This window comes from Corylus avellana, chromosome ca1 (genome assembly GCF_901000735.1).
Source record: "Corylus avellana chromosome ca1, CavTom2PMs-1.0".
NCBI lineage: Eukaryota > Viridiplantae > Streptophyta > Magnoliopsida > Fagales > Betulaceae > Corylus > Corylus avellana.
Genome location: NC_081541.1, coordinates 33,957,050 through 33,981,315, shown reverse-complemented (window position 1 = coordinate 33,981,315; position 24,266 = coordinate 33,957,050). Strand labels below are relative to the sequence as shown.

General features: G+C 37.9%; 2 protein-coding genes across 2 annotated transcripts in view; one reads left to right on the top strand and one right to left on the bottom strand.

Annotated features, from left to right (window-relative positions):
• The first annotated feature begins 6,758 nt into the window (after nucleotides 1-6,758).
• Nucleotides 6,759-9,505, top strand: LOC132189580 (cysteine protease RD19A-like). The gene is made up of 4 exons (XM_059604326.1): nucleotides 6,759-7,251; nucleotides 7,455-7,574; nucleotides 8,678-8,924; nucleotides 9,060-9,505. Exons 1-4 carry the CDS (start codon nucleotides 6,790-6,792, stop codon nucleotides 9,335-9,337), a joined length of 1,107 nt encoding a protein of 368 aa, XP_059460309.1. The 5' UTR covers nucleotides 6,759-6,789; the 3' UTR covers nucleotides 9,338-9,505.
• Nucleotides 9,506-10,860: 1,355 nt separating this feature from the next.
• The window catches only part of LOC132168242 (V-type proton ATPase subunit a3-like), a 17,498-nt gene continuing 4,092 nt past the window's right edge, over nucleotides 10,861-24,266 (bottom strand). Inside the window, exons 5-18 of the mRNA XM_059579368.1 lie at nucleotides 18,773-18,883; nucleotides 18,505-18,678; nucleotides 17,943-18,080; nucleotides 16,843-16,950; nucleotides 16,621-16,728; nucleotides 16,355-16,503; nucleotides 15,264-15,417; nucleotides 14,045-14,205; nucleotides 13,754-13,960; nucleotides 13,222-13,405; nucleotides 13,030-13,113; nucleotides 12,725-12,918; nucleotides 11,513-11,572; nucleotides 10,861-11,251 (exon numbers count right to left, since the gene is read on the bottom strand). Of these exons, the coding sequence (XP_059435351.1) occupies nucleotides 11,047-11,251; nucleotides 11,513-11,572; nucleotides 12,725-12,918; nucleotides 13,030-13,113; nucleotides 13,222-13,405; nucleotides 13,754-13,960; nucleotides 14,045-14,205; nucleotides 15,264-15,417; nucleotides 16,355-16,503; nucleotides 16,621-16,728; nucleotides 16,843-16,950; nucleotides 17,943-18,080; nucleotides 18,505-18,678; nucleotides 18,773-18,883 (2,037 nt within the window). The 3' untranslated portion in view covers nucleotides 10,861-11,046. The remainder of the gene's footprint in view (nucleotides 11,252-11,512; nucleotides 11,573-12,724; nucleotides 12,919-13,029; nucleotides 13,114-13,221; nucleotides 13,406-13,753; nucleotides 13,961-14,044; nucleotides 14,206-15,263; nucleotides 15,418-16,354; nucleotides 16,504-16,620; nucleotides 16,729-16,842; nucleotides 16,951-17,942; nucleotides 18,081-18,504; nucleotides 18,679-18,772; nucleotides 18,884-24,266) is intronic.

The following is a 24,266-nucleotide window of genomic DNA, read 5'->3' as shown; positions in this document are numbered from 1 at the left end:
GCCACCCCTTAGGGGTTGGGGGGGTGGCCAGAGGTGGCACCGCCACCCATGGCCACTCTTCAATTTTTTTTTTTTTTTTTAAGATTTAATTTTTAAAAATTAAATTAATAAAAAATTAATATTTTAATAAGATAAAACGGTGAGTTTTGAGTGGACTAACGGTAGTTAACAAAAATTGACGATATGGAGTTTTTTTGTAGTTTCGAGTTACCCAGGGACTAAATTTTCAAAAAAAAAAACCTATGGAGTTTTTTTAAAAAAGCGCGTCGACCTAAGGATTTTGTATATGATTTCCCAAAATTATATTGGCAATTTTCAGAATTAATACATTTTGTGATGCCATAATTATTGCCTTTTATTAATAGAATGTAATTATCAGTAGGATAAGGTGATCTTGCATATTCCAGTGCAAGTATGCTGGATTTAAATTTAATGAAGAAGTGGTGACACCATCTACATCAATGATGGTGATGGTGGGATCCCGTTTAGAATTAGTGCCATCGACATATTCAGGTTAAGGTATGATTACAAGAGTTTGAGTTTGATATAAACTTAACTACATAAGACTTATCAACATACAGAGTTGTTATCAGCACAAGATAGCTATCTATACATGAGAGTTCAAATACAAGATCACAAGATAACTATATATCAATCTTTATCACATATGTGAGTAGATTTGAATAGGTCTCTAACACCTTTCTATAGACCCATGGCTCTACTTAGATAGGTCACCTTATGACTGATTTATTTGTACATGTTTAAATTGAAAGTAGGCTTGATTCATTCAACTTTATTGTTTGTTAATGCTTTTAAATTGATGCTTTTTAATTTTTTTGTTTGAAAATATATTTTGATGTAATATAAATACAAAAATATTTTTTGAGTGTTTTAAAATTTTGAATTATTTATTAATATTTTTGTTATTTGTTACAGAAGTAGAAGTAGGGAGAGACGTCCTCAAGAAGTAGTTCAATCTGCTGGGACCATGTCTAGTGAAGCGAAAGTCACTAGTTTGAATCATCCTCTCTCCCCTTGTGTGAACATATAGGGAGAGGCCTAGGCCTCATTTTAAGCCTTCCATTTTTCTAGACACAACTATACTGGTTGACTAGTTGCTAACGAAAAGTTATCAAAAACAAGATGGACCATTTCATTTTGTGAACTTTTCATTGTGGTGGGGAAAGTAGGAAATGCAAGCATGGCTGTATGTATTTTGTCGACTTAAAATTCCCTTGTTTTGTACTTACCAATACAACATCCTTTTGCTATGAGTGACAAGGCTAAAGTCAACAATAGGCCCATAGGTGTCCTTTTGTAATTAGCAAACATATTTATATTTAATTATCTCCTCATATGTATTGAGAAAAATTAAAAAAACACACACAACTTTAATCTATAGCTTAGTGGAGTATTGAATTTTCGGGCTCGGTTCCATCATATCATGTATGTGGTCAAATTTGGTTTGAGAACTCTTTCGCTTTGGTTAAGCTTGATTCGAACTCAACGAAATACACGAGTCGGGTCCCTATTAAATACTCGATTGGCCGGCTCAAATTCAATGGATTTCCTCAAACCCAAATAATAAAAGAATCCATGAACATTGAAGCTATAGTTAAGGGGAATGTTGTTCATATTTTTAGTCCTCTCATGCTAATTAGTAGGGGTGGGCAAATTAACCGTTACCGTTTAACCGACTGTCTACCGGCTTCGACCGAACCGATATAAACCGTAGCCAATATGCCGATATCCTTATCGGTTAAAAAAAGTATACCGGAATTCGGCCCGGTCCGGTTAATTGGTTCTTATCGGTTAACCGGTTATCCGATAAGAAACCGGATTTTTTTTTTTTTTTTTTAGTCCTAGTCCCAAAACAGCGCCGTTTAGTCTTTTAGAGAGGTTTCCAAATTCTCATAAGTGACACAGGTTTCCGAATTTGTGTAATGGTGTTGCCCATGACTTATTTTCCTTTTGCTAAGTGACTTTAATTAGTTAATACTTTGTTTATTATTCATTAATGAATTTTATTTTAATTTGGGTTTGGGTAGGTTTGATTTTTTTTTTAAGTGATGGCATTTGATGGGATTTCTTTGCCTTTGGTAAAAGCATTTTTCATTAACTAGTTTTGCTAGTCTAATTAGCATTCATTATGTTAATTAGTCCATTTGCTTTGGAAAAATGTATTTTATAATATATATATATAAAAATAAAAAAATAAAAAAAAGTTGAAGTGGATCAATATAAAAAAGCTTCAATTTTTAGCCCAAAAAACAAATATTTGGGTTCCAACAAAAAGTATTTGGTTCCTAAAACAACTCATTTTTAATAAATTATTTTAGCCAAACAAAAAGTATTTGGGTTCTCAAAAGTCAAAAAAACTCATTTTTGATTTTTGGCGCAACAAAATAAATCAATATAAAGCTCTCGGTTAAATCGGTTAACCGGTTTAACTGGACCGTTTAACCATGTACCGTTTTAACCGAAATTATCGGTTAAAATTCTTATTGATTCGGTATCGGTTAATAAACCGTTTAACCGAAAATTATCGGTTAATAATCGATAAGGTCCTTAACCGGACCGTTTTGACCGATACCCAGGCCTACTAATTAGGCTCCAATATGGATGATAGCTGCTGCTTCAGCTTGGTCCACCTATCAATTATTGCTGTCTTATTTTTGGCATTGACTTGCTTTTTCTCGCTGAGTCGGGCACAATTTTCAAACAAAGAAATCTACACAGATTTCGTTCTATTCAATCATGTAACTTCTCCTTAGGACTTCAATCAACTTTTCATTTGTAATAACTTATCTCTTCCGCACTTAAGGGAGGTGTGGTATTTCCATTTTTAGTATTTATTGTTTTTGAGAAATGGTCTTTTTCCTAATTTTCTAATATTTTCTTTGAAGACTATTTTAAGAACAAAGTTTTCTCCTTCAAAAAAAAAAAAAAAAACAAAGTTTTCTTTCAAGACTATTTGGTGTTGTGGGTTTGATTCACATATGGGTTTCAGAGAATAAAGATTGTCTAATTTGGGTATTGGTCAGTGTTCGGCACCGTTTGATGAAGAGAGCTTCTGGTAATGTGGGCAGTGGCGTTTGTGTCTTGAGTAGGGGAAATGAGGGTTTTGTCTATGAAAATATTTGAAGAGAAAATGAAAGATTGCGTATTTTCATCTCAGTCTAGATCTATTTTTTTTTAAAGGACATAAAGGACCCGATTTATGCAATGTCCTTATAAAGTTATTTTCTTTTTAAAAAATACAATTAAGCGTTTAGTAAAGTTACGACTTTAAAAATTAATTTGCCTTTTAAAAGGTGTATTCACTTGCTTACTATTCAAGAATGCATACTTTTTTATATTTTCAAACCCACAACTTTTTAAAAATGCACTGAAATACTTTTTACAATTTTTATTTAAAAACACACTTTAAGTTTCAACCTACAAAATTTCGTGGCTAAACAGGCTCTCATATTAAAAAAAAGAAAAAGAAATTGAGTGATAAATTTTCCCACCTATAAAGCTAGATCCCTTTCTAGATGCTAAAGCAAGACCTACTCCAGACACATGGATGGAGGTGAAGCATGGGAAAATAATTATTAATTAATGTGAAAGAGGGAAAACGGAAAACCCACCAAAACAGATTCCTCCATTGACTGCCTAAATTCCTAATAAAACGGCTGTACCATGGGCCACTTGGGCTCTCCTCATTGTCCCATGTGCAATATGTTGATGTTTATGCAAATGGGTAAAACTCCCATTCCCACTTTCACCAATACCATGGACTTCAAGATTTCGTGCATGTATAATCATCTTGGCTTTCCCTTTTTTTTTTTTATAGGCTGAGGAGATTAATTATAATTATTTTACTTGAGCGTGACCATAATAACACCTACCCATTAGGAGCAGAACATGAAGGACCTAGACAATAAAAATCGCAGACGCTCCCTCAAATTCGATTAAACCATAACTTGACCCAACCCTACCAAGGCATCAATAAAAATTAATGTGGCTAATACTAATCAGGAATATGTAGAGATTCTTTATTGTGAAAATTCGAACCCACGTCCCAATACATGTCTAACCAATTTGAAAATTCCTTTGAGCCATTGAATCATCATTCTTAATGGTATCTTGGCTTTTGATTAGTGGACAGAGAACAATTTCTTATTTTTAATATAGTGCCAATAGGTATATACTATAGTTTTTTATTACAACTTGTAAATTGACACGACGTTTCAATGATTAAATAAGAAAAATGACTTATTAATTTATTTAGGTAATGCTTGACTTAACTTATTAAAGTCAATAGAATTCTCAAATTGGTTTCTAGAAGGCCTCAGTCCTTCACCCAAATGAAAGTGGCCGAAATTGAAGCCCAAATATGAACGTAAGATTATGTGTTGAGACCCAAATACTTCAAGGCCTATTTAAGTGGAAACCAACTCATCGATCATCAAAAACTGAACCATGTCGCCAGGCCATCTCCGGTGGCAGCCTATCGGAGTCCTCCGGTTCTTTGTTTGGTTGCAGGAAAAAAAAAAATCATTATTCATGGTGGCCCTTTCCTGGTCTTGAAGGCTTCAAGCCAAGAAACTTTCGGTGGACTTCGGCCCATTTCCAGCCTTTTCTTTTTAGCTTTTTATGTTCTTTCATGTCTACTTTGGAATCTTGGATGCTATTGCTAGGCACTCTTTTGTTTTTGTTGGCTTTATACTTTATCTCTTCCACCTCATACACCGTCGATCTTTAATGAAATAATATTTATCTTCCTTAGGACAAAAAAGGGTGCCCACATCATCTCAAATAAGAGTAATGCTAGAGTCCATATTTTTATTATTCCAAAGCTGATGTGACTTTTAAAATCACCATTAGATCAAAATTCAAGTATGATTTATCTAAAACTTAATGGTAATTTTAAAAACTATATCAGATTATTCTGGGATTGTTCAAACCAAAAAAAAAAAAAGTTTAGCATTGTGTTTGAGAAATATGGCTTTTAAGTTAAAAAAATGTTTTTTTTTTTTACAAAAGTTTCATTTTTAAGCTTTTGCTAAAAGTGCATTTTTATCATTTTTGAGCTTTTTGAACCCTTTAAAACACTTTCTAATTTTTATAAATGGGTACTTTTTTATTCAAACGAATTTTTTTAGTATTAAAATTATTTTTAGACATTTCAAACGCACATCCAAACATGTCATAAATCATAGTAAATGTCTACTTTTAATGGATTAGATGAAGGGTCATATTGAAGGAGTCTTGAGAATGGGTGAAGTAAAAGAGCACGCAGCGTGCCAAGCACGACAGTGCAATTTTTTTTATTTTTTTTTGCATTAAAATATTAAAAAAAAAAAAATTTCCTGCACAGCAGCCGTGTGCTCTGAATCATGACTCCTTGAGAATAGATCAGTTAAAAACCAATTTGATCACAATTAATACTTGACACCTTAACCTTAACCAAATCCGCTAATTAAAAGCTTGTATTTTGTGTCATGAATACGACGTAAGCTTTGTTTGGTAATGGGGATGGGGTTGGCCCAAACACTGTTCATCACCATTTCTCAAAAAAATCAACATCAAAACATTCTAACTTTTTCACTTTTAATATCAAATCATTCACTTTTTATTATTATTCAAATAAAAAAATCACTACAAAACAAAACTTTTTCACTTTTCCATACCACTTTTTCATTTTTTTTATACCAAACATTCTTACTTTTTTTCACATCAATCTACATTAACTACAGTGTTTAGGCCATCTCATTTGCCAAACACCCCCTTAATCACATCCTACACGTATCTTCACCAATAATAAGATGTGACGTTTAGGTAGAAAATTGCACGGTTGTTTTGAGCTCTTCACGAATTGATTCCAAGCCTAGATAGTAGATGCATATGGATGGAAATCAGGTCAAATTAACTAATTTTATTACATTCAATACATATAAGAGGACAAGTAAGCGTTCAACCTCATGTTCTAACGAGTACCGAAGTAAGTTTACACGATCTAAATATAAGGTTAATAATTTTTGACACGATTCATAAACACAATACGAATTCAACATAAAATTATTGGGTTAAGGTTCAGGGGTCGAACATGTTTAATTTAATTATTAGATTTGACTTAAATGTCCACGACACAAAATTAATAAATTAGAGTTAAAAAATTTTAATTAAATTAATCAAATTAAGATCGACCTATATAATTTTATACTCATACTTAACATGATTCAAATCCGGGCTCAAACATGAGTGGCCGCCCACGTCCAAATCAGGTGTCTACTATTTCTGCTGAAACCTGAAAAACGGTTAGAACAGAGCATCATTACAAGGAAGGAAATAAGAATCTGTCAAACAAGTTGTTCGTAGAATCCAAACCGAACTACCATTCCACCGCAAAATCCTCAGAGGCCCATATGTCATCATCTCCTTAGCCCTTTTTCCAGCATTAAGAAACCCAACAAAGCCCATGACCTAATCCGTAACAACCGAGTAGATAAATTAAAAAATAATAAAATAATAAGGCAACTACCATTCAAACGCCAATACTCCATCTCTCAACGTGTCGTCTCCCCATTGGGTACTGTCTTTGCCTACTCGTTAAGCAAACCTACGTTCATCGTCAAACGCCACCGTGATTGTATCGTCTACGACGCAATCAGTAATTAAAGAGATCGCATCCGTCGATGCAAGTTGGTCCCTGCTTTTAACGGTTCCGATGTATTCACTTGTCTATAAAATAACACACCGAGTGCCCGATTTCCCCAATAGCTAACCACTGTGTCTGAGCCAATGGATTGTCGAGCATCTCTCTTCTCTCTCCTCTTCCTATTCGTCGTCGTCTCGGCTGCGACGACTTCGTCGGAGTCGGAGTTGGAGTCGGACTCTTTGATTCGACAGGTCGTCGGCGGGGCCGATGGCATGTTGGGCGCGGAGCACCGGCACTTCGAGCTGTTCAAGAGGAGGTACGGCAAGTCGTACGGGTCGCAGGAGGAGCACGAGCACAGGTTTAAGGTGTTCAGGAGGAACCTACGGCGAGCGCAGCGGCACCAAAAGATGGACCCGTCGGCAACCCACGGCGTGACCCAGTTCTCGGACCTGACCCCGTCGGAGTTCAGGAAGTCATTCCTGGGGCTCAGGAGCCGCCTCAGATTGCCATCGGATGCCAACACGGCTCCGATCTTGCCGACCGAAGATCTTCCGGACGATTTTGATTGGAGAGAACATGGAGCTGTTACCGCTGTCAAAAATCAGGTACCCATTTCTTAAAGAAAAATAAAAGATTCTATTTTTTAAAACTATCTTTGGTGTGGAAATGTTTGGATTTGATTTTGATTTTGATTTTTAAATTATATTGGACATGGGTTTTGGTGTTTGATTTGTGGGGGTATTATGTGTATTGACGTTGTGGTTATTTCATTTGTTTATGTATTTGTTTCTGTTATTGTTTTGAATAGGGTTCGTGCGGATCATGTTGGAGTTTTAGCACAACTGGGGCCCTGGAAGGTGCTAACTTCCTTGCCACTGGGAAGCTTGTTAGTCTTAGCGAGCAACAGCTTGTGGACTGTGATCATGAGGTTTGATTCTTTTGCTCTCTCTGTTTCTTCAATCTGCTTAATGTAGAAGTTGATGTTGATTGATTTGTAACTGGTTTGTAATTGATAGGTGGTTTCATTCATAGAATTGATTTATAAGGTGTGGTGTCTTTCATAATTTGAGCATGTGTTGAAAGGCTTTTGTAAAGATCTCGGTGTTACTCTCGTTGCTGAAATTGTGAGAAAAAATTGACATGGAAAGTAGTTCATTTGCATTACTGAATCTACTTTCATCTCAACTGGACTTGTTGGATTACTGGTGCTGAAGTACAAGGTTGTATTCGGGAGTGATGAATTGGAAACTGTTTAATTTTTTATGGTCTGTTTCATGGTATTGATTTAGTAAATTGCAGTTAAGTGGATATTGATTTGGAGACTTTCATGTTACTATAGGTCTCATCTTGATTTATTTTGACCCTTAATTAATGTCCACTAAGGATGGAAGGTTGATTCTCTATTTGGCCATACTGCTGTTGATATTGATATTTATGTAAAACTATTATGATGAGCCTAATGCACCAAGATTTTATGTGAAACATATGTGAACTTCGGGTTCTTTTTTGTGTAAGTGAATGAACTTTAGATTCCCACTGTTATCTAATCCTCTCATTGATGATAGAGGTTGTTACTTGTCTTGCACATATGTTTCTTGTAAAACTTGTGTACAATTTTTCATCGTCAGAAATAATTACATGGTTAATTGAACAAGTTAGACAAGGACTTAAGTTTGATGTACTACACTTATCATCCTACACAATCTCTGTGGATGTTTTTCCTTGTCTACATATTTCTGTGGATGTTCAATAGAACTAGGCACTGAGAATGAAATTTGATTGACAGCAAAATATTACCTTAACCTACTGATTTTTCTGCTTTGTCTTATGATGTCCTATGTGCTGTTAGAATGTTACATTTTATTTATTTCATTGATGTTATAGACGATTATTATTACAAATTTCATTAACATTCTACTCTCATCCACTTTGGTTTCTATCTTATGTTCAAACTTGTGTTGTGAATGTTATATGTCAACTCCTCTGGTCTTTCCCTCTCATTTTCTGAATTAAGTTTGTATTTTTCTGCAGTGTGATCCTGAAGAGCCAGGCTCATGCGACTCTGGGTGCAGTGGTGGGTTGATGAATAGTGCCTTTGAATACACACTTAAAGCTGGTGGACTGATGAGAGAGGAAGACTATCCTTACACCGGTACTGATCGTGCGACCTGCAAATTTGATAAATCCAAGATTGCAGCATCAGTATCCAACTTCAGTGTCGTCTCCCTTGACGAAGATCAAATCGCTGCTAATCTTGTGAAAAATGGTCCTCTTGCAGGTGAGTGGGTTTTGTTATTATAATTCTTTTGGGTGTTTATAGATGCACATTATTTTTATGATGAGAACACATCCTACTGATATCATTTCCGACAATTGACTCTAATGATTGAATTCTTGATTTCGTTAAATGCAGTGGCTATCAATGCGGTGTTCATGCAGACATATGTCGGCGGAGTTTCATGCCCATACATATGCTCAAGGCGGCTGGATCATGGGGTGTTATTGGTGGGCTATGGCACATCTGGCTATGCTCCTGTCCGAATGAAGGAGAAGCCATATTGGGTCATCAAGAACTCGTGGGGTGAACACTGGGGAGAGAGTGGGTTCTACAAAATCTGCAGGGGTCGCAATATCTGCGGAGTGGACTCAATGGTCTCGACCGTTGCTGCTGTGCAAACCACCTCAGAGTAGGGCATGAATTCTAGTTATATTCATCGCCCTAAATGTCTGTATATATAAGGGATGACATTCATGTTGCAACTTGGGAGTTCTCAAATTCCAAAAACATTTGACAGATATGTCATTGGGATTATTAAGACGACTCAAATGTTATAATTTTATGTTTTTGAAGTTCTCTGACATCTTCGCATTATGTTGGTATAAAATAATCCTGTTATATTTCTCAGTAACACACTGAAAAGTGTGATATGCTTGTAAATATGCGAGTTTATCTTAATACAATATGTTCAAAAAAATGCTTTTAAGGATTATAATTTTTATTTCATTTACAAACTCACATTTTAGTATGATAATTAAAAAAAAAGGAAAAATACAGTTTCCTCCATGAAGTTTCAGGAGTTTTTTAATTTTAATTTTAAAGTTAAAAAATTAACAATCTACCTTATTAAAGTTTTAAAAATTGGCAATTTAAACTCTTCGTTTAATTTTTTTGTCTAAATGGACGAAAATTTATGAAATTACATTATTATTCTCAGACTTTTTTTAGAAAAAATTTCAACGAAAAATTTAAATTACCAATTTTTAAACTTTAGAGTTAAAATTAAAAAATTTCTGAAACTTTAATAATGAGTAAAACTGTATTTTTTTTTCCCCAATTAAAAAAAAAAAAAAAAAAACTACTAACAAAATTTGTCGGGAAAATGTTACAAGAACTGTCACAAGTCGGTTGCCGTGATTCGTGTGGTCTTGCATATTCTGAGGTGAAATTAGACTCCATATTTGTAGACTAGTTTCTGATTCTTTTTTTTTTTTTTCCTAGTCAATGGGGAAAAAGGGGAATATTTGCAGACTCTTGAGCGGCTGCCTCATAAGGCTCATACTCTGTCACTGACTCAGATTGTTTTCTTTTTAGTCACCTTGTACAACTGTGATCACTTAACCTAACAACCATCCAATATAAAGTATTTTTTAGTTTGAATAATGCTACATGTACTCCCGTTTTATGTATAGGTCTTCCATCTTAACATTGCATTGTTTTGTCAACCAATAATTTTTAACAATATATTTTTCACCAAACCACCAAATTTGATGGTCGGCACTACCCCCAACCACCACACAAGACGTTGGGGTAGTGCCGACCCATCGAGGGTGATTGCAACCTCACTTGAAAGTTAGGTGAGGATGACCGACCGCTCCCCCGGAGAGACAGCCACCCCTTAATTAACTTGTTAATTTTTGTTTTAGTAGTCGATTCAACATTAGTCACGTCACACTAACATGTCAACGCATAAACTACACCTCCATAAAATCGACATATGGCTAGAATTTTTTCTAATATGGCTACACATCCTGAACTAGGATGTAAGACCTACCTATCTGGAGCAGGTGAGCCCCAAGACTCCCTTCTCTTATGATGGGCAGCCTAATAACCGGGAATCCCAGTCCATAAAGATCACAAGGCAGCTGATTTAGCATAAACTTCTCTTTCAAATTCAAGCACACAATTGCATGTAAATCTCTGAACAGCAACACCATATAGAAGTCTAGTACTTTTTGGATAAATTATAAATAATATTAAATAGAATGCTGTTCACTTATTCTTATTATTACACTTGCCCGCAACTGCTACTACATACCAATCCACCTCTTCATTTTCAAATAAAAGAATCAACAAAGATCCATACCTATGCACACACAACTCCATTCTTTTTAACAGTGCCTCATTCATCTTCGCCATCAAGTAGTGCGAATGAGAATGGATAGAACTTGTAACCGTCTCCCTCGTAAAACTTGTTTTGGAACTCCACCCAATGAAGACGCAAAGCATGTAGGAAAGCGCTGAGAGTTTCCATCACTAGCAACACCCCAACGGTAGCGCAAATAAAGACGACGATGCCAACTATAAGGATAATTATATTGTTGTACCTGTTACACACACAAAAGCATATAATTCCCATTCATTTCCTCTATTATTTACAGTCAGATTTGTTGAATGCAGGGAATAATCCACTGAGTGATCAGAACAAAGGAAATGAAATGAACCATAATAGGGTATACGTGTGATCACCAAAGCTCAGTGGGCTTATTCTCTACATTCTAAGAGTTGGAATAAAGAAAATATGAACTCTCAAGACCTATATTTGACTACTTAAGAGCAAGCAATCATTATGAGATGAATTGACATACCCCAAAGCCAGCAGGAGAAGTTTATCATAGAATACACTTGACAACTCCGAGTGCGCAAGACTGTACAAATTGATGAAACAAGACCAAATGCATAATTAGTCTCCGGTTACAAATATGAAACATGCATGTGTCAATCACATCTCTGTGTGCGTGTGAAATGCATAGCGTGGAAAAAGGTTCAATTGGCCCTCGGAAATCAAAAGCAAACAGGGCTTAATAATTAAATTTCACTCAATTACCACTTTTGTTGTAATAGAAAATTTTGTTGAAAAGCTTGTTCCAATATAAACTTCAGTTCTTTCATATAGATATATGGAGGAAGCTACTAAGAGGGAGGCCCATTTTTTTTCCTTTTTTTTTTCTTTAATGATAATTTGAGAAGGATAGAGGAGGGAACCTCATGGTAGCTGTAATGAGTAAGGAAATATGGCACACACCTAGACATTCAATGAGTTGCCCCCACAATTCGAAAGAAAATTTAATTAGGGCCCCTAGTGCAAAATTTCTAGAGTAAAATTTAAAATTGGTCACATGCACATGTCGAAGTATGATAGAAATTTAAAACCGAATTTGAACAAGATTCTCCATCAAATTTGACCTGCGCATATAAGCTCTTCTTGATCTATTAATTAAATGGGTTCGGAGGTGGCTAACATGAAAGAACAGTTATGCATAAATAGGTCTGTGTCACCTCCTTAGGTTGGCCTCCCCTCGGTATCAAAAGACCATCTGAATTCCTTCTATTCTATGGGCAACACACAAGGAAGAACACAGCGGTAAGGAAGCAGGCTAGCTAGATCGAATTAAATGATCAAAGAGCTATTTTCATGAAGAACTGGCCTGACCAAGGCTAGGCTAGTTTAAGTATTTGGTAGAGGCTCCGTATATGTCATCCTACATAAGGAAAGAGCTCGTCCTTGACTTAAATGGATGAAAGAAGTTCCATGGCTTTAGTGGGTCAAGAAGGACCTTTCAAAAGGATCACTTATTTTTGAACTAGCCAGGTGGATCACCATGGTGTAGAAGATACAATGGTATAGTTGCATGTTGTAAATAGGAGCCTTAAATTGGACAAAAGAGGAGAAAGCTCGTGACAAGGATGATGAGGTCGCTATCATCATAGCTTGACTATATATGTACTAACCCACAGACAGATATGCATTTCTGTGGGAGTTGATATTGATGCAGAAAATCAAGTTTGTAGCAGCATACCTTAGGGCCCATAGACGAAGGTAAGAAGCTGTATTCGAGACTGATCCGAGCACAAATTCTATTGTATGTATGAGTTGGTGTACAAAAACTTCACTAAACTCGAACTCCTCATGACCATGGGATTCATGATTTGACTCCAGTTGAAAGGTGCCCTCTGTGCTCTCAAGCGGTGTGTAGGAGTGGCCTTGGTGCCGCTGAAGTCACACAACCATCAGAACCAGAGGAAATATAAAGAAAAATAATGCTACAATCAAAAATTGAGTAAGAGTATTGGTAACAGGAATATGGGGAATCTACAAGCATACATCTTGGTGTTGCTTCTTCAAAAGAAAAGGCTTCGGAACTAGCATCCAGGGTACAGCAACAAAGGCCAGTAATAATAGCACAAGCTGGTAATGGAACACATTAGAAAATTGTAAGGAACGACCGCGTGTTATTTTCAAATAACATTATAAATTTAAAATTATTCAAAAATAAAAACTAGAAAGAGAGACAACCTGCAGTGTCTTCTGGCCAACAAAAAGCTGGTTTTCGCCAAGATCATCAGTAGGACTGAGGAACATGTATATCATTACATGGTATAGATCAGCTTTCGAACCAGTGCACCACTTCACAAGGATGAGAAGGGACAGGTAGCCAAACAAACTGTTTAAAAAAATTATCTGGGGAACAAATTGGAACCTGGAATGATACAGCTAAATGTAAGTTGAAGTTGACAGCAAGTTGACAGATGGGCAATAAAATTAATTCAATAATGAGATATGTGAAAGTAAATATATGAACTACACATGAGACTCCAAGGGGTAACTCAATCGGCTGTAGACCAAGCTTTATGAAACAGAGGTCACTAGTTCGAATCTTTTCTTCCCCCTCCCCTTGGGGTCAATTACTTAAATAAAAAAAAAAAAAAAAAAAAAAAGAGATCTACATTCTACACACATTAACCACATATAAATTAATGACTATGACAGCTCTTGAAAATCATGAAAATGCTTGAAGTATGCAAAAATCCAGATAGCACAATGTTACCAGACATTCACGCTATTCCTGAAGAATTTGGCATTGCAATAGCTTAATAGGATCCCAAGGTTCATTTGGGCCACCCCGATAAGGATCGACATTTTCATCTTCAAAGAGTTGAGGAATGGCAGCTCACTGCGGGAACCATGCCATGCAGGATCTACGCCAAATGGATAAGTGGGACGCACCTTAATCAAGCCCATTGTAGTAGAATCTCTGCCAAAAAATAAAAAATAAAAATGATATGCTTAAAGAGCTTACAATATATAGTAAAAGGACCCCAAAAGTTTAGCCATTTACCTGCAAGAAAGATCACGGCATGCATATGCAGAGGGAGCAAACAGCTCAAATGGGACCGAGAAGAATTCATTATAGATCAAACCTGTGTAGATTGAGAAGAGTGCCATCATCAAAATACAATAACGACCACCAAACATCATTTCCATAATGTCTCCAAGCTTCTGTAAAACAGCAGAAAAGTGATTTAATTAGATTTACCACAAAGAAATTCAAACTTTTCAAAAACAAAACTGTAGGCCGGATTTTAAATATAGAAGCTTGTATATCAAACAAATATTCATATGAAAAAGGTCTCAAGATAATGTTTTTTAACAAAGCAAAATAAATCTCTCACCATGAATGGACATCTTCATACATCGTACACTTGTATATATACTTGCCTTTGTAGGGTTTCATTAACAAGACACTTCAATTTTTATGTGTTTTTTTTTTTTTTGGTTCTTTTTTTTTTTTTTTTGGGTAAGTAATACATTTCAATTACATGTTACAGAGTTGCCACCTTGCTAAGGTATGGTACACGGTAATACTTGTCCAAATCCCACTAACCCATGCTAAAACTCTGACTGACACACAACCTTAAAATTATTCAGCAGGTTCAGAATCCCTATCAATCACTAAAAGTCCGCAGCTTGCAAGTAGAAGGATATACTAGGTCTACCAGCTGTCAAAGAACCTAATACAAGAAAATATGATAAAAAACAAAAAGCTAGAAAGCACAATATGAGTAGGATTTCTTCTGAACAAAACTGGTATTTCTACATACATGGATATAAAGAGGTTATGGGGTGAGGATGTGGTTGTTGATTACAGCAATATCAGCAAAATCCACCATGTAATTAAGGCATAAAAATTCAGCATATTGCCAAAAATTCATCAAATTTGATGATCCTCATGTATTCCCATTGTAACTGTGATTAACAGATCCAGGGCAAAAAATGATATACAGTGAATGTCACAGTGATTGTCGAAAATATTTATACCTGTTTCTAGGCATAAGGAAATTATCTAAATAATAATAGAAGGATGGGCATAATACAAATATGCAGAAATTAGTACAACGAGGAGAATATACATCAATTAATTGATATAAAAAAGGATACAGAGTACTGCAACAACAAAGGTAGAGATATAAAATGCTGGAATGGTACATTCACATAATACAGGTACACATCTTATGCTTAAATATTGAAGTCGATCACAACAATATTCTAAAGATTACCTGACTAGAATATTTCTTCTCCCTGGCTATTAGAAATAATGTTGCAAGTAATAAGCATATTCCATGCCCCCAATCACCAAACATGACAGCAAAAAGAAATGGGAATGTAACGATAGTGTATACAGTAGGATTTGCTTCTTGATATTTAGCCACCCTGCATTTACATGGAATAACAGATTTTAGCATTATAAATATGTTTCCGACGAAAGCATTTTCACTGGCCATATGAACAATCAAAGGGACCAGAGTGAAATACAAGCACATCTCCTATGTTAATTTTTCCATTCATTCAAAAATGGGATTCATTAATTCTACAAATGACCTTCATAAATGGTTACTATGCCATAAAATGAGGAATATAACACAGATTTCTCTTTCCCTATTACTCAGTTCACCTACATTATGGCCACCTACTGATTTGGTAGACAAAAAAAGAGATCAATACAAGTAAATTACATGAAGTGGATAAGATTTCCCAACATTTGATCAAATGACAATCGCTTCTCCTAAGGGAATAGCAAAATGAGTGAAGTGTTGAGGAAGTCATTACTAGTTTCAAATACACTCTTCCCCTTAGTTTGACCATAATTTCAAGTTGGTCCCTTTATTTCAATTTGAATTGTGAATTATATACTTTTCTCAATGTGGTGCAGCAATTGGTTTGAATTAGTCTAGTGGATGGAGTTTCAAGATGGTGCAGCAACATGTATTTTTTAGTTTTAAGTGTACGGAATTTGAACACATGATCACTATATGAGCTTTGCTCAAGGCTATTGTCCAAATTTACAAATTCATGCTCTCAAAAGTACCAATTTGAGACTCAAGTTTCAATTGAAATAAAGGGAATACAAATATACAATAGAGGAAGGTTTTTATTTTTATTTTATTTTATAAGTACAATGGTGGAAGGTCTAAACAGATGTAGCCAACCCTTAGTGGTTTAGACATGGGTTACTTCATAGTTCTAAGCTCCTAGAGGTATTAATGTGAGCAGGCACTTACCACACACTCCATATGTCTTTCAATCATCAACAACAATGTTCAACTATTAATATAGCATAAAGTGAACACAACGTTAAAGAGAAACCCACCCGTATGCATCAACTATTTCTTGGAAAGGAGAAGTGAATTTGTTTGTGCGAAAATAGGTAGGTGGTAACTCCTTTGTTTGCAAAACCTGGAAAATTGCTCCAACTTGGGAGTTAGAGTCAAATGCTGCCCTCTGCAATGCATCCTGGATCTGCAAAGTCAAGATCCAGAGTTGTTTTTTGAGTAAGTGGATAAAAGATTCACCTGTATATCATAGCCGAAATTTTTTATTCAGGGTGGTCCAAATATATACAAAGGAGAAGAATACCTGTTTTGTTGCAAAAATAGGACTCCAACCCTCAGCAACAAGACACTTTTTTGTCACATCAAGGCTAAGCATGTTCAGGGTGTGATGTACGGATTTCTCCTTTCTCACCTTCATAAGTTAAAAAATATTGCTAAATAACCAAAAAAATAGTTCAACATAGCAAAGACCTATTCATTAACTAAATCAATTAATTTCACTTAATATAATAAGATTGAAACAGACCAAAAGGTCCCACTGCTCAAAGTGATCTCCAATAGTCTGTAACAAACTGCCACGTTGCAGCAGTCCAACGTCTATAGTAGTCTTGAGCTCTGAGAGTCTTCCTGAAACCTGAACATAAAATGGTTAGAAATATAAGCTTGTATCAAGGAAGAATATGCTAATATGGATAGATGCAAAGGTGTAATCCCATCACTCAAAAAAAGCAAGGAAACAAGAAACCTCTTATGCTAGCTAAGATATGCTAATATGATGACCAAAAATAGTTTCCTGATTTCTAAGCAAGCTTACTCGTACATGACGACTCTGAGGAAAACATGACTTTTTCTTAGAACCTCATTTTCAGGATATAAATTCCACCTCATCATCCCCAAGTAACAACCATATCCAAGATTATGGCAGGGAAGAAACCATATCCTATTTTACCATCAGGTATATTTGTAATCAGACTAAGAGAATAATTTCATTTATGCCAAGTACTTCTAGGTAAAATCTAAGAACTTGTATCTATCTGCAACTCAGAAGGTCCTGAAACAACCACAACTTCAAGCATGGTACTTCAATCCATACTGTTACATAGTCGATCACCATTAGGGTAAATTATAACCTCAACACCCATATAATTCTAACTAAATTTCCAAATACACTCAAACTGTAACATGTCAGCAAAGAATTTGGTTAATTAGATTTGTTTAGATGATTGGTGCAGCTTGGAGTTCAGAGTTCATCAGCCAGTGTCTGATTGACAAAAAAATTACATTGAAGACTGAAATTATTATTCATCAGAAATGAAGGACTATTATATTTCAGCCATTGATATCAATTTCAAATCCCAACTTGATTTACATTCCATGCATGAACATAAGACAAGCCAAAAAGAAAAAACCAATCATATAATCAGTAGAAAACAAGAACTAATTGGCTGGAGAAGCAAAAACAAAGAAGCATATGGCTGTCCCAAAAAAAAAAAAACCAAAAAATAAAATAAAATAAAATAAAAAGAAAAAGAAAATCCATATGTACTCTGCCCAAGGTGGGAAAAAAAATGGGATAGCAATCTCGCACATTATGATGTCAAATAATCCAAGCAAAAAAACACATACCTCATTGATCATTTGAGCTTGTTTGCCCAAATCCTCATTAAAAGGATAACGATTTGCACCAAAAGCCTCACATATTTTAAGAATTTTGTTTTTTGCTCTTTCTCCAGAGTAGAAAACCACAAACACATTCTTCTCCACCTGTACATAGACATTTCAAATTTAGAGACAGAAATCAAAGAGTAACATTAAAAACTAAAGTGCTGGACAAACACATTTTGAGTTAATAGTTCGCAAACCATTGATTGTCATGTAAAAAATATTTAGGTATAATGTCCATATATTACATGATAAGTCATGCACAAGCAGAAACAGTAGCCGCCAAATTTGAAACTTGATTAATCATCTACACCTTAACCACTACGATTAGTCATCTCCAACAATTACACAAGAGTGCAGCAAGTACTAAGAAAATATATAAGAACACCTAGACAACAATTTTTGGATGCATCCAAGATAACAAGCTTCAAGAGATTTTGTCACCCTAAATACCAATTTAATAATATTTACTTGCCTCCCATCTTCACTGGAATCAGAAAATTAAGAAAGGAATTCTGTTACTCACCTTCTCTCCAGAAACAGGATCAGTCACAGGGTCCTCAACAACAGCCTGCCTTAGAAAGACATTACCCCTAGTAGCGCGAAAAATAATCCTCTCGAATGCCATAAACTTTTCCCTAGGAACAAGGCCCGTGAGGAAACCCAACTTAACTTGTTTTGATGAATCAGTTGACTTTTCCTTCACGATAGGCAAACAAAAAATTAATTTCACTGAATAAAATAATAGGTTGAGGCTAGTGCTAAGAAGATAAATCAGTGGTTCAAGCTTGTACTTGCTCCAATAATAAAGGTGTATCCAAGGATTCTTCACCAATGTGACGCGATTCATACTCTCTCTGTAGTTCTGAGGCGCTACTGTGAGCTGCATGAAAAAACTCACCAGCCTGAAAGAAAATAACATTTCATTTATTTCATTGTCATGTGTTACACCTTTACATCACAATGATAAACATCCTATTAAAGAAACACAATAAAATGAGAAAAAAAAAAAAAAAAAAAAAGGAGAATATTAAATTGTGCTTATTTTTTTTTTTTTTTGATAAGTAAAAAAGATGTATTAAACAAAGCGCAGAGGGGCGCAACCCTAGTACACAGGGAGTATACAAAGGAGCGACTAAGAGGGAGAAAAAGAAGAAGAAAACATAAAAAGGAAGTCAGGGAAGCTAAACACTAAGGGCGCTAGCCAACCAATAGTCCAAGTGAAAAGGGTGTACAAGAAAAAGTGTCTAAGGTCGTCAATGTTCCTAGACGAGTCTTCGAAGCATCTAGCATTCCTCTCAATCCAAATGCACCACATAAGGCAAAGAGGAACCATCTTCCACACAACGGCGCTACGAGAATTGCCTCCCGTCCACCAAGAAGCATACAACCCCCTGATGCTACCAGGCATCACCCAACACAAACCAAAACGAGCGAAGACGGCATTCCACAACATCCGCGCAACCCCACAATGAAGAAAGAGATTATCAACTGACTCCCCATCCGACTCACACATGCAACAACGGTTAATCACAACAATACCTCTCTTCCAAACATTATCCAAGGTTAGAGTCTTCCCATGCACTGCCGTCCAAGCAAAAAAAGCCACTTTCGAAGGAACCTTAGTGCGCCATAAACTCCTCCAAGGGAAAGGGGAAGGATCTTTAGAGGCAAGGATCCTGTAATAGGATCTAACCTCAAATTTTCCTTTACGTGAAGAAGTCCACCACATCCTATCCTCCCCTACCCCACGCATCAAGTGCGAATACAAGAGAGTGTAGAACGATGCCAAAACCTCCACTTCCCAATCGTGAACCCTGCGGATGAAAGAAATGTTCCACTGCACGGAGCCATTTGTACACTCCCTGTTATCCGCAATAGACGCATCCTTATTGGTGGCAATATTGAAGAGACTAGGGAAAGCATCCTTGAGAGACGCGTCACTGCACCAAACATCCTCCCAAAACCTGATGTTGGACCCGCATCCAGGGACCAATCTAATGTGACAATGAAACGACCTCCACCCCATGTTAATGTACTTCCATAACCCCACCCCATGCGAACCACTGGACACCCTAGAACACCAACCACCCCAAACCGCACCATACTTAGCCACCAAAATCTTTCTCCACCAAGCCTCTTTCTCAAGAGCGAATCTCCACAGCCATTTCCCCAACAAAGCTTTATTCATCAAACGCAAATTTCGTATCCCTAAGCCTCCCTCAGAGATCGGAGAGCATACCTTGTTCCAACTAACCAAATGGAACTTAAACTCGTCATTGATCCCACCCCATAAGAAATCCCGTTGAATCTTCTCCATACGCTTTACCACTGAAGCCGGGATAGGAAACAGAGACAAGAAATAGGTGGAAAGATTGGATAAGGTGCTCTTAATGAGAGTAATCCTCCTCCCTTTAGACAAATACAAGCGTTTCCATGGGGCCAACCTTCTGGCATACTTCTCCAACATGTCCTCCCAACTGGCCTTGACCTTAAACGGGGCCCCCAAAGGGAGACCTAAGTACTTCAAAGGCATAGAAGCTGAACCACAACCAAGAATGTCGGCCAAAATGCCCACATTATTCATACTACCAACAGGGACCAAGACAGATTTAGCCAGATTCACCTTTAACCCAGAAACGGCTTCAAAGCAAACGAGTAAAGCGCCAATGTTTCTAACTTGATTAGGATCTGCCCCACAAAAAACCAAAGTATCATCAGCAAAGAGAAGGTGAGAGACAATAACCCGATCTGACTCTCTACTTCCAACCGAAAAACCAGAGATGAGACCCCTGTTAATCGAGGCATTGATCATCCTGCTAAATGCCTCCATGACTAGAACAAACAAGAAAGGAGAAAGAGGGTCTCCTTGCCTCACTCCTCGTGAGCTATCAAAGAAACCGGAAGAAGAACCGTTAATCAAAACCGAGAAACGCACAGACGAAATGCAATGTCCGATCCAGGAACACCACTTTTCTCCAAAACCGCACCTTCTCAATAAGTAAAGTAGAAACTTCCAATTCAAATGGTCGTAGGCCTTTTCCATATCCAATTTGCACAAGCAGCCAGGTTCCCCTGATCTGATGCGGCTATCCAAGCATTCATTGGCAATAAGAACTCAGTCCAAGATTTGCCTACCTATAACAAAGGCATTCTGGGGTTTAGAAATGACCCTATCCATCACTTTCTTCATTCTGTTGGCTAAGACCTTTGCCACAATCTTATAAGTCCCACCCACAAGGCTAATCGGACGAAAATCCTTAATGTCGGAAGCTCCATGTATTTTCGGAATGAGAGAGATGAACGTAGCATTAAGGCTTTTTTCAAATTTACCTCGCTCATGGAATTCCGTAAAAACCGCCATAATGTCCACCTTAATCACATCCCAGCAATCCTGGAAAAAAGCCATAGAAAAGCCATCCGGGCCTGGCGCCTTGTCCCTATCCATACCTTTCACCACCTCCCATACCTCCAGTTCCTCGAAAGGGGCTTCCAACCTAGAAGCCTCACCAAAGTTCAACATATCAAAATCAAGATCATCCAGCCTCGGTCTCCAATTGAGGCTCTCTGAAAAAAGAGACTTGTAAAAACTGGTAACGTGGTTGCTAATGACCCCTTGATCTGAAGTAGTAGAGCCACCCACAATCAGAGACTCAATAGAATTATGTCTTCTATTTGCATTAGCAATCTGGTGGAAAAATTTCGTACATTTGTCTCCCTCTTTCAACCAACGAATCCTAGATTTTTGCCTCCAGCTAATTTCCTCCTATAACAAAAGAGTCTCCAAATCTCTGGCTAACAACCTCTTCCTCTCAATCTCATCAGCAGATAACCCTCTCTCTTCCTCCACCCTATCAAGAGCCTTTATATCATCCATACGGGCCTTGATGCTTCCTCCCACGTTGCCAAATTCCTGGTCATTCCAACTCTTAATGTCCCCCTTAAGAGCTTGCATCTTTTTTGCCAGAATAAAACTTGGAGTACCATGGAAATGATAGGACTCCCACCAACTTCTTACTTTGTCGACAAAGCCCTCCGCTTTAAGCCACATATTCTCGAACTTGAAGGGTCTTTTGCCTCCCAATAAGAAACTACAATCAAGAATAATAGGAGCATGATCCGAACACACCCAAAGCAACCTCTTTTGTCGCATACTTGGATAACAAGCTTCCCATTCCAGAGAGACAAGGAATCGGTCTAGCCGTGACCAGGAATGGTTGTTAGACCAAGTAGAGACCCCCCCAGCTAAAGGGAGATCCATAAGACCCTGCTCCAAAATAAAATCAGCAAACTCCCTCATCGCAGCCCGAGAATAAGTCCCCCCGGATCTTTCACTAGGGAACAAAGTGGCATTGAAATCCCCGCCAATGCACCAAGGCAAATCCCACCAACTCATAAGGCCCACCAGTTCCTCCCAAAGGAAACGCCTTAAATTGTCTCTATTAGGGCCATACACCCCCGCAAAAGCCCAAGCGAAACCGTCATCGACGTTTCTGAATGAGCAAGCCGCCACAAAATTGCCCAGAGCCACCTCCACCTTTGATACTACTCTTCTATCCCACAACACCAAAATACCCCCCGACGCCCTTCTAGAAGGGACATAGCACCACTCCGCATAAGGACACCCCCACAAACTCCTCACAAAATTGTTTGTGACAAAGTCCACCTTAGTTTCTTGAAAACACACTATATCCACCTTCCAATTTCTAAGCAAATTTCTTACCCTCAGCCTTTTATCCCTTAAATTCAAACCCCTCACATTCCAAGAAAGGATTTTCGGCTTCATAAAATAATCCGATTAGCCCTCCCCTTTTTGCAGTCCCTCACAGAACTTCCACTATGCATCTCATAATTAATGGAGGAATTAAGGTTATTAAGCTCTCTCTTACCTTTTTTTCCCGTTTGTGCTTCTGCAGCCCCTCTCTCTTTCAATGCCTCGCCCGCATCCTTACCACTATCCTCACTACTAGCCATGATGAGCCCAAAAGCCTCCAACTTCTCTGCTTCTCCATCACAAGAGACACCCACAAGCTTGCTAAATTGTGTAACAAACTCCACTGTAATAGGCTCCTGAACCTCAATAGGAACCAAGGCTAAGGAGTCTGGAACCAACGACTCACCCTGCGAACTGCTGTCCTTATCGCCAGAATAAACTTCTCCCACTGAGCAAAAACTCTCATCACAAACGCTGACCATAGCCCCTTTCCACCCCAAAGAATTATCCACTCCTGGCAGTTCCCACTTCTCCAAACCCGGATGGATGTCCCCCTGCAACTTGATCAGCTTCTGTTCAACACCATTACCCTCCCCCAAGTCCTCACCCGCCTTCTTCGTACTCATGACCGGCATCTCCCATCTTTCAAAACCCAGAGGGAGCTCATCCTGAAGATCACTCCATTCCTTATCCGACAGCTTTGCCAGCTGAACCGGATCCCTCCCACACTTCATCATAACTTCCGGTTGTCCCAAAGCTGGCTTCTTCAACTTCGCACGAACACCACCAACTGACCCAGTAGGTGCCGACAAAGTAACACAAGATGAAACCTCCTTTCAGTCCCCTGCCGGAAGGATTAACGGCATCTTACCCAGAATACCCAAGCCGGAGTCGCCTACCCACGTCGACGCCGAAGCTGGAACGACCGGTCCGATCGCCGGAGAGAGCACTGCAACTATTTCGGCGCCCATAGCGCCTTCCCTTGCCACACGAACACCAACAGCTGACCCGGAAGGAACCGACAGAGCAACACCAGACGACGCCATAGCTGGAACACCAGGAATCAACGTCAGCTCCTTACCCGGAATACCCAGGCCTAAGTCGCAATCACACGTCGACGCCAGAGCTGGAGCGACAGGACCTATCGCCGGAGAGAGCGCAGCTGCTATATCGGCAACCTCCATCGTCGACCCCTTCCTTAACGGCGCAACCGTCGTCGTCGCCTCTGCCAGCAGCCCAGAAATGGCCGGAAAATCTGAGTTAGTGAAAATCAAAGAAGGCCGATGCACAATGTTAGAAGATGAGGCCCCCATATCCCCCGCCTTACCCGCTACCTGCCGGCTATAACACTTAAGAACCTTGTCGGATCCAATATCCGCAACAGAGGCCTTATACTTCTGACCTGCCAAAAGCTTGGGTCTGACCATGGGCTGGTTCCTGGGCAATCCACTTAGATGGGCCACCTGGAAAATTTGAGGCCCACGAGGGCCAGACCCACAACTACAAGAGCATTGAACGCCTAACCCTTCGAGACAAATCCTGATTTCCTCCTGTAACTTTAACAAGGAAATCTT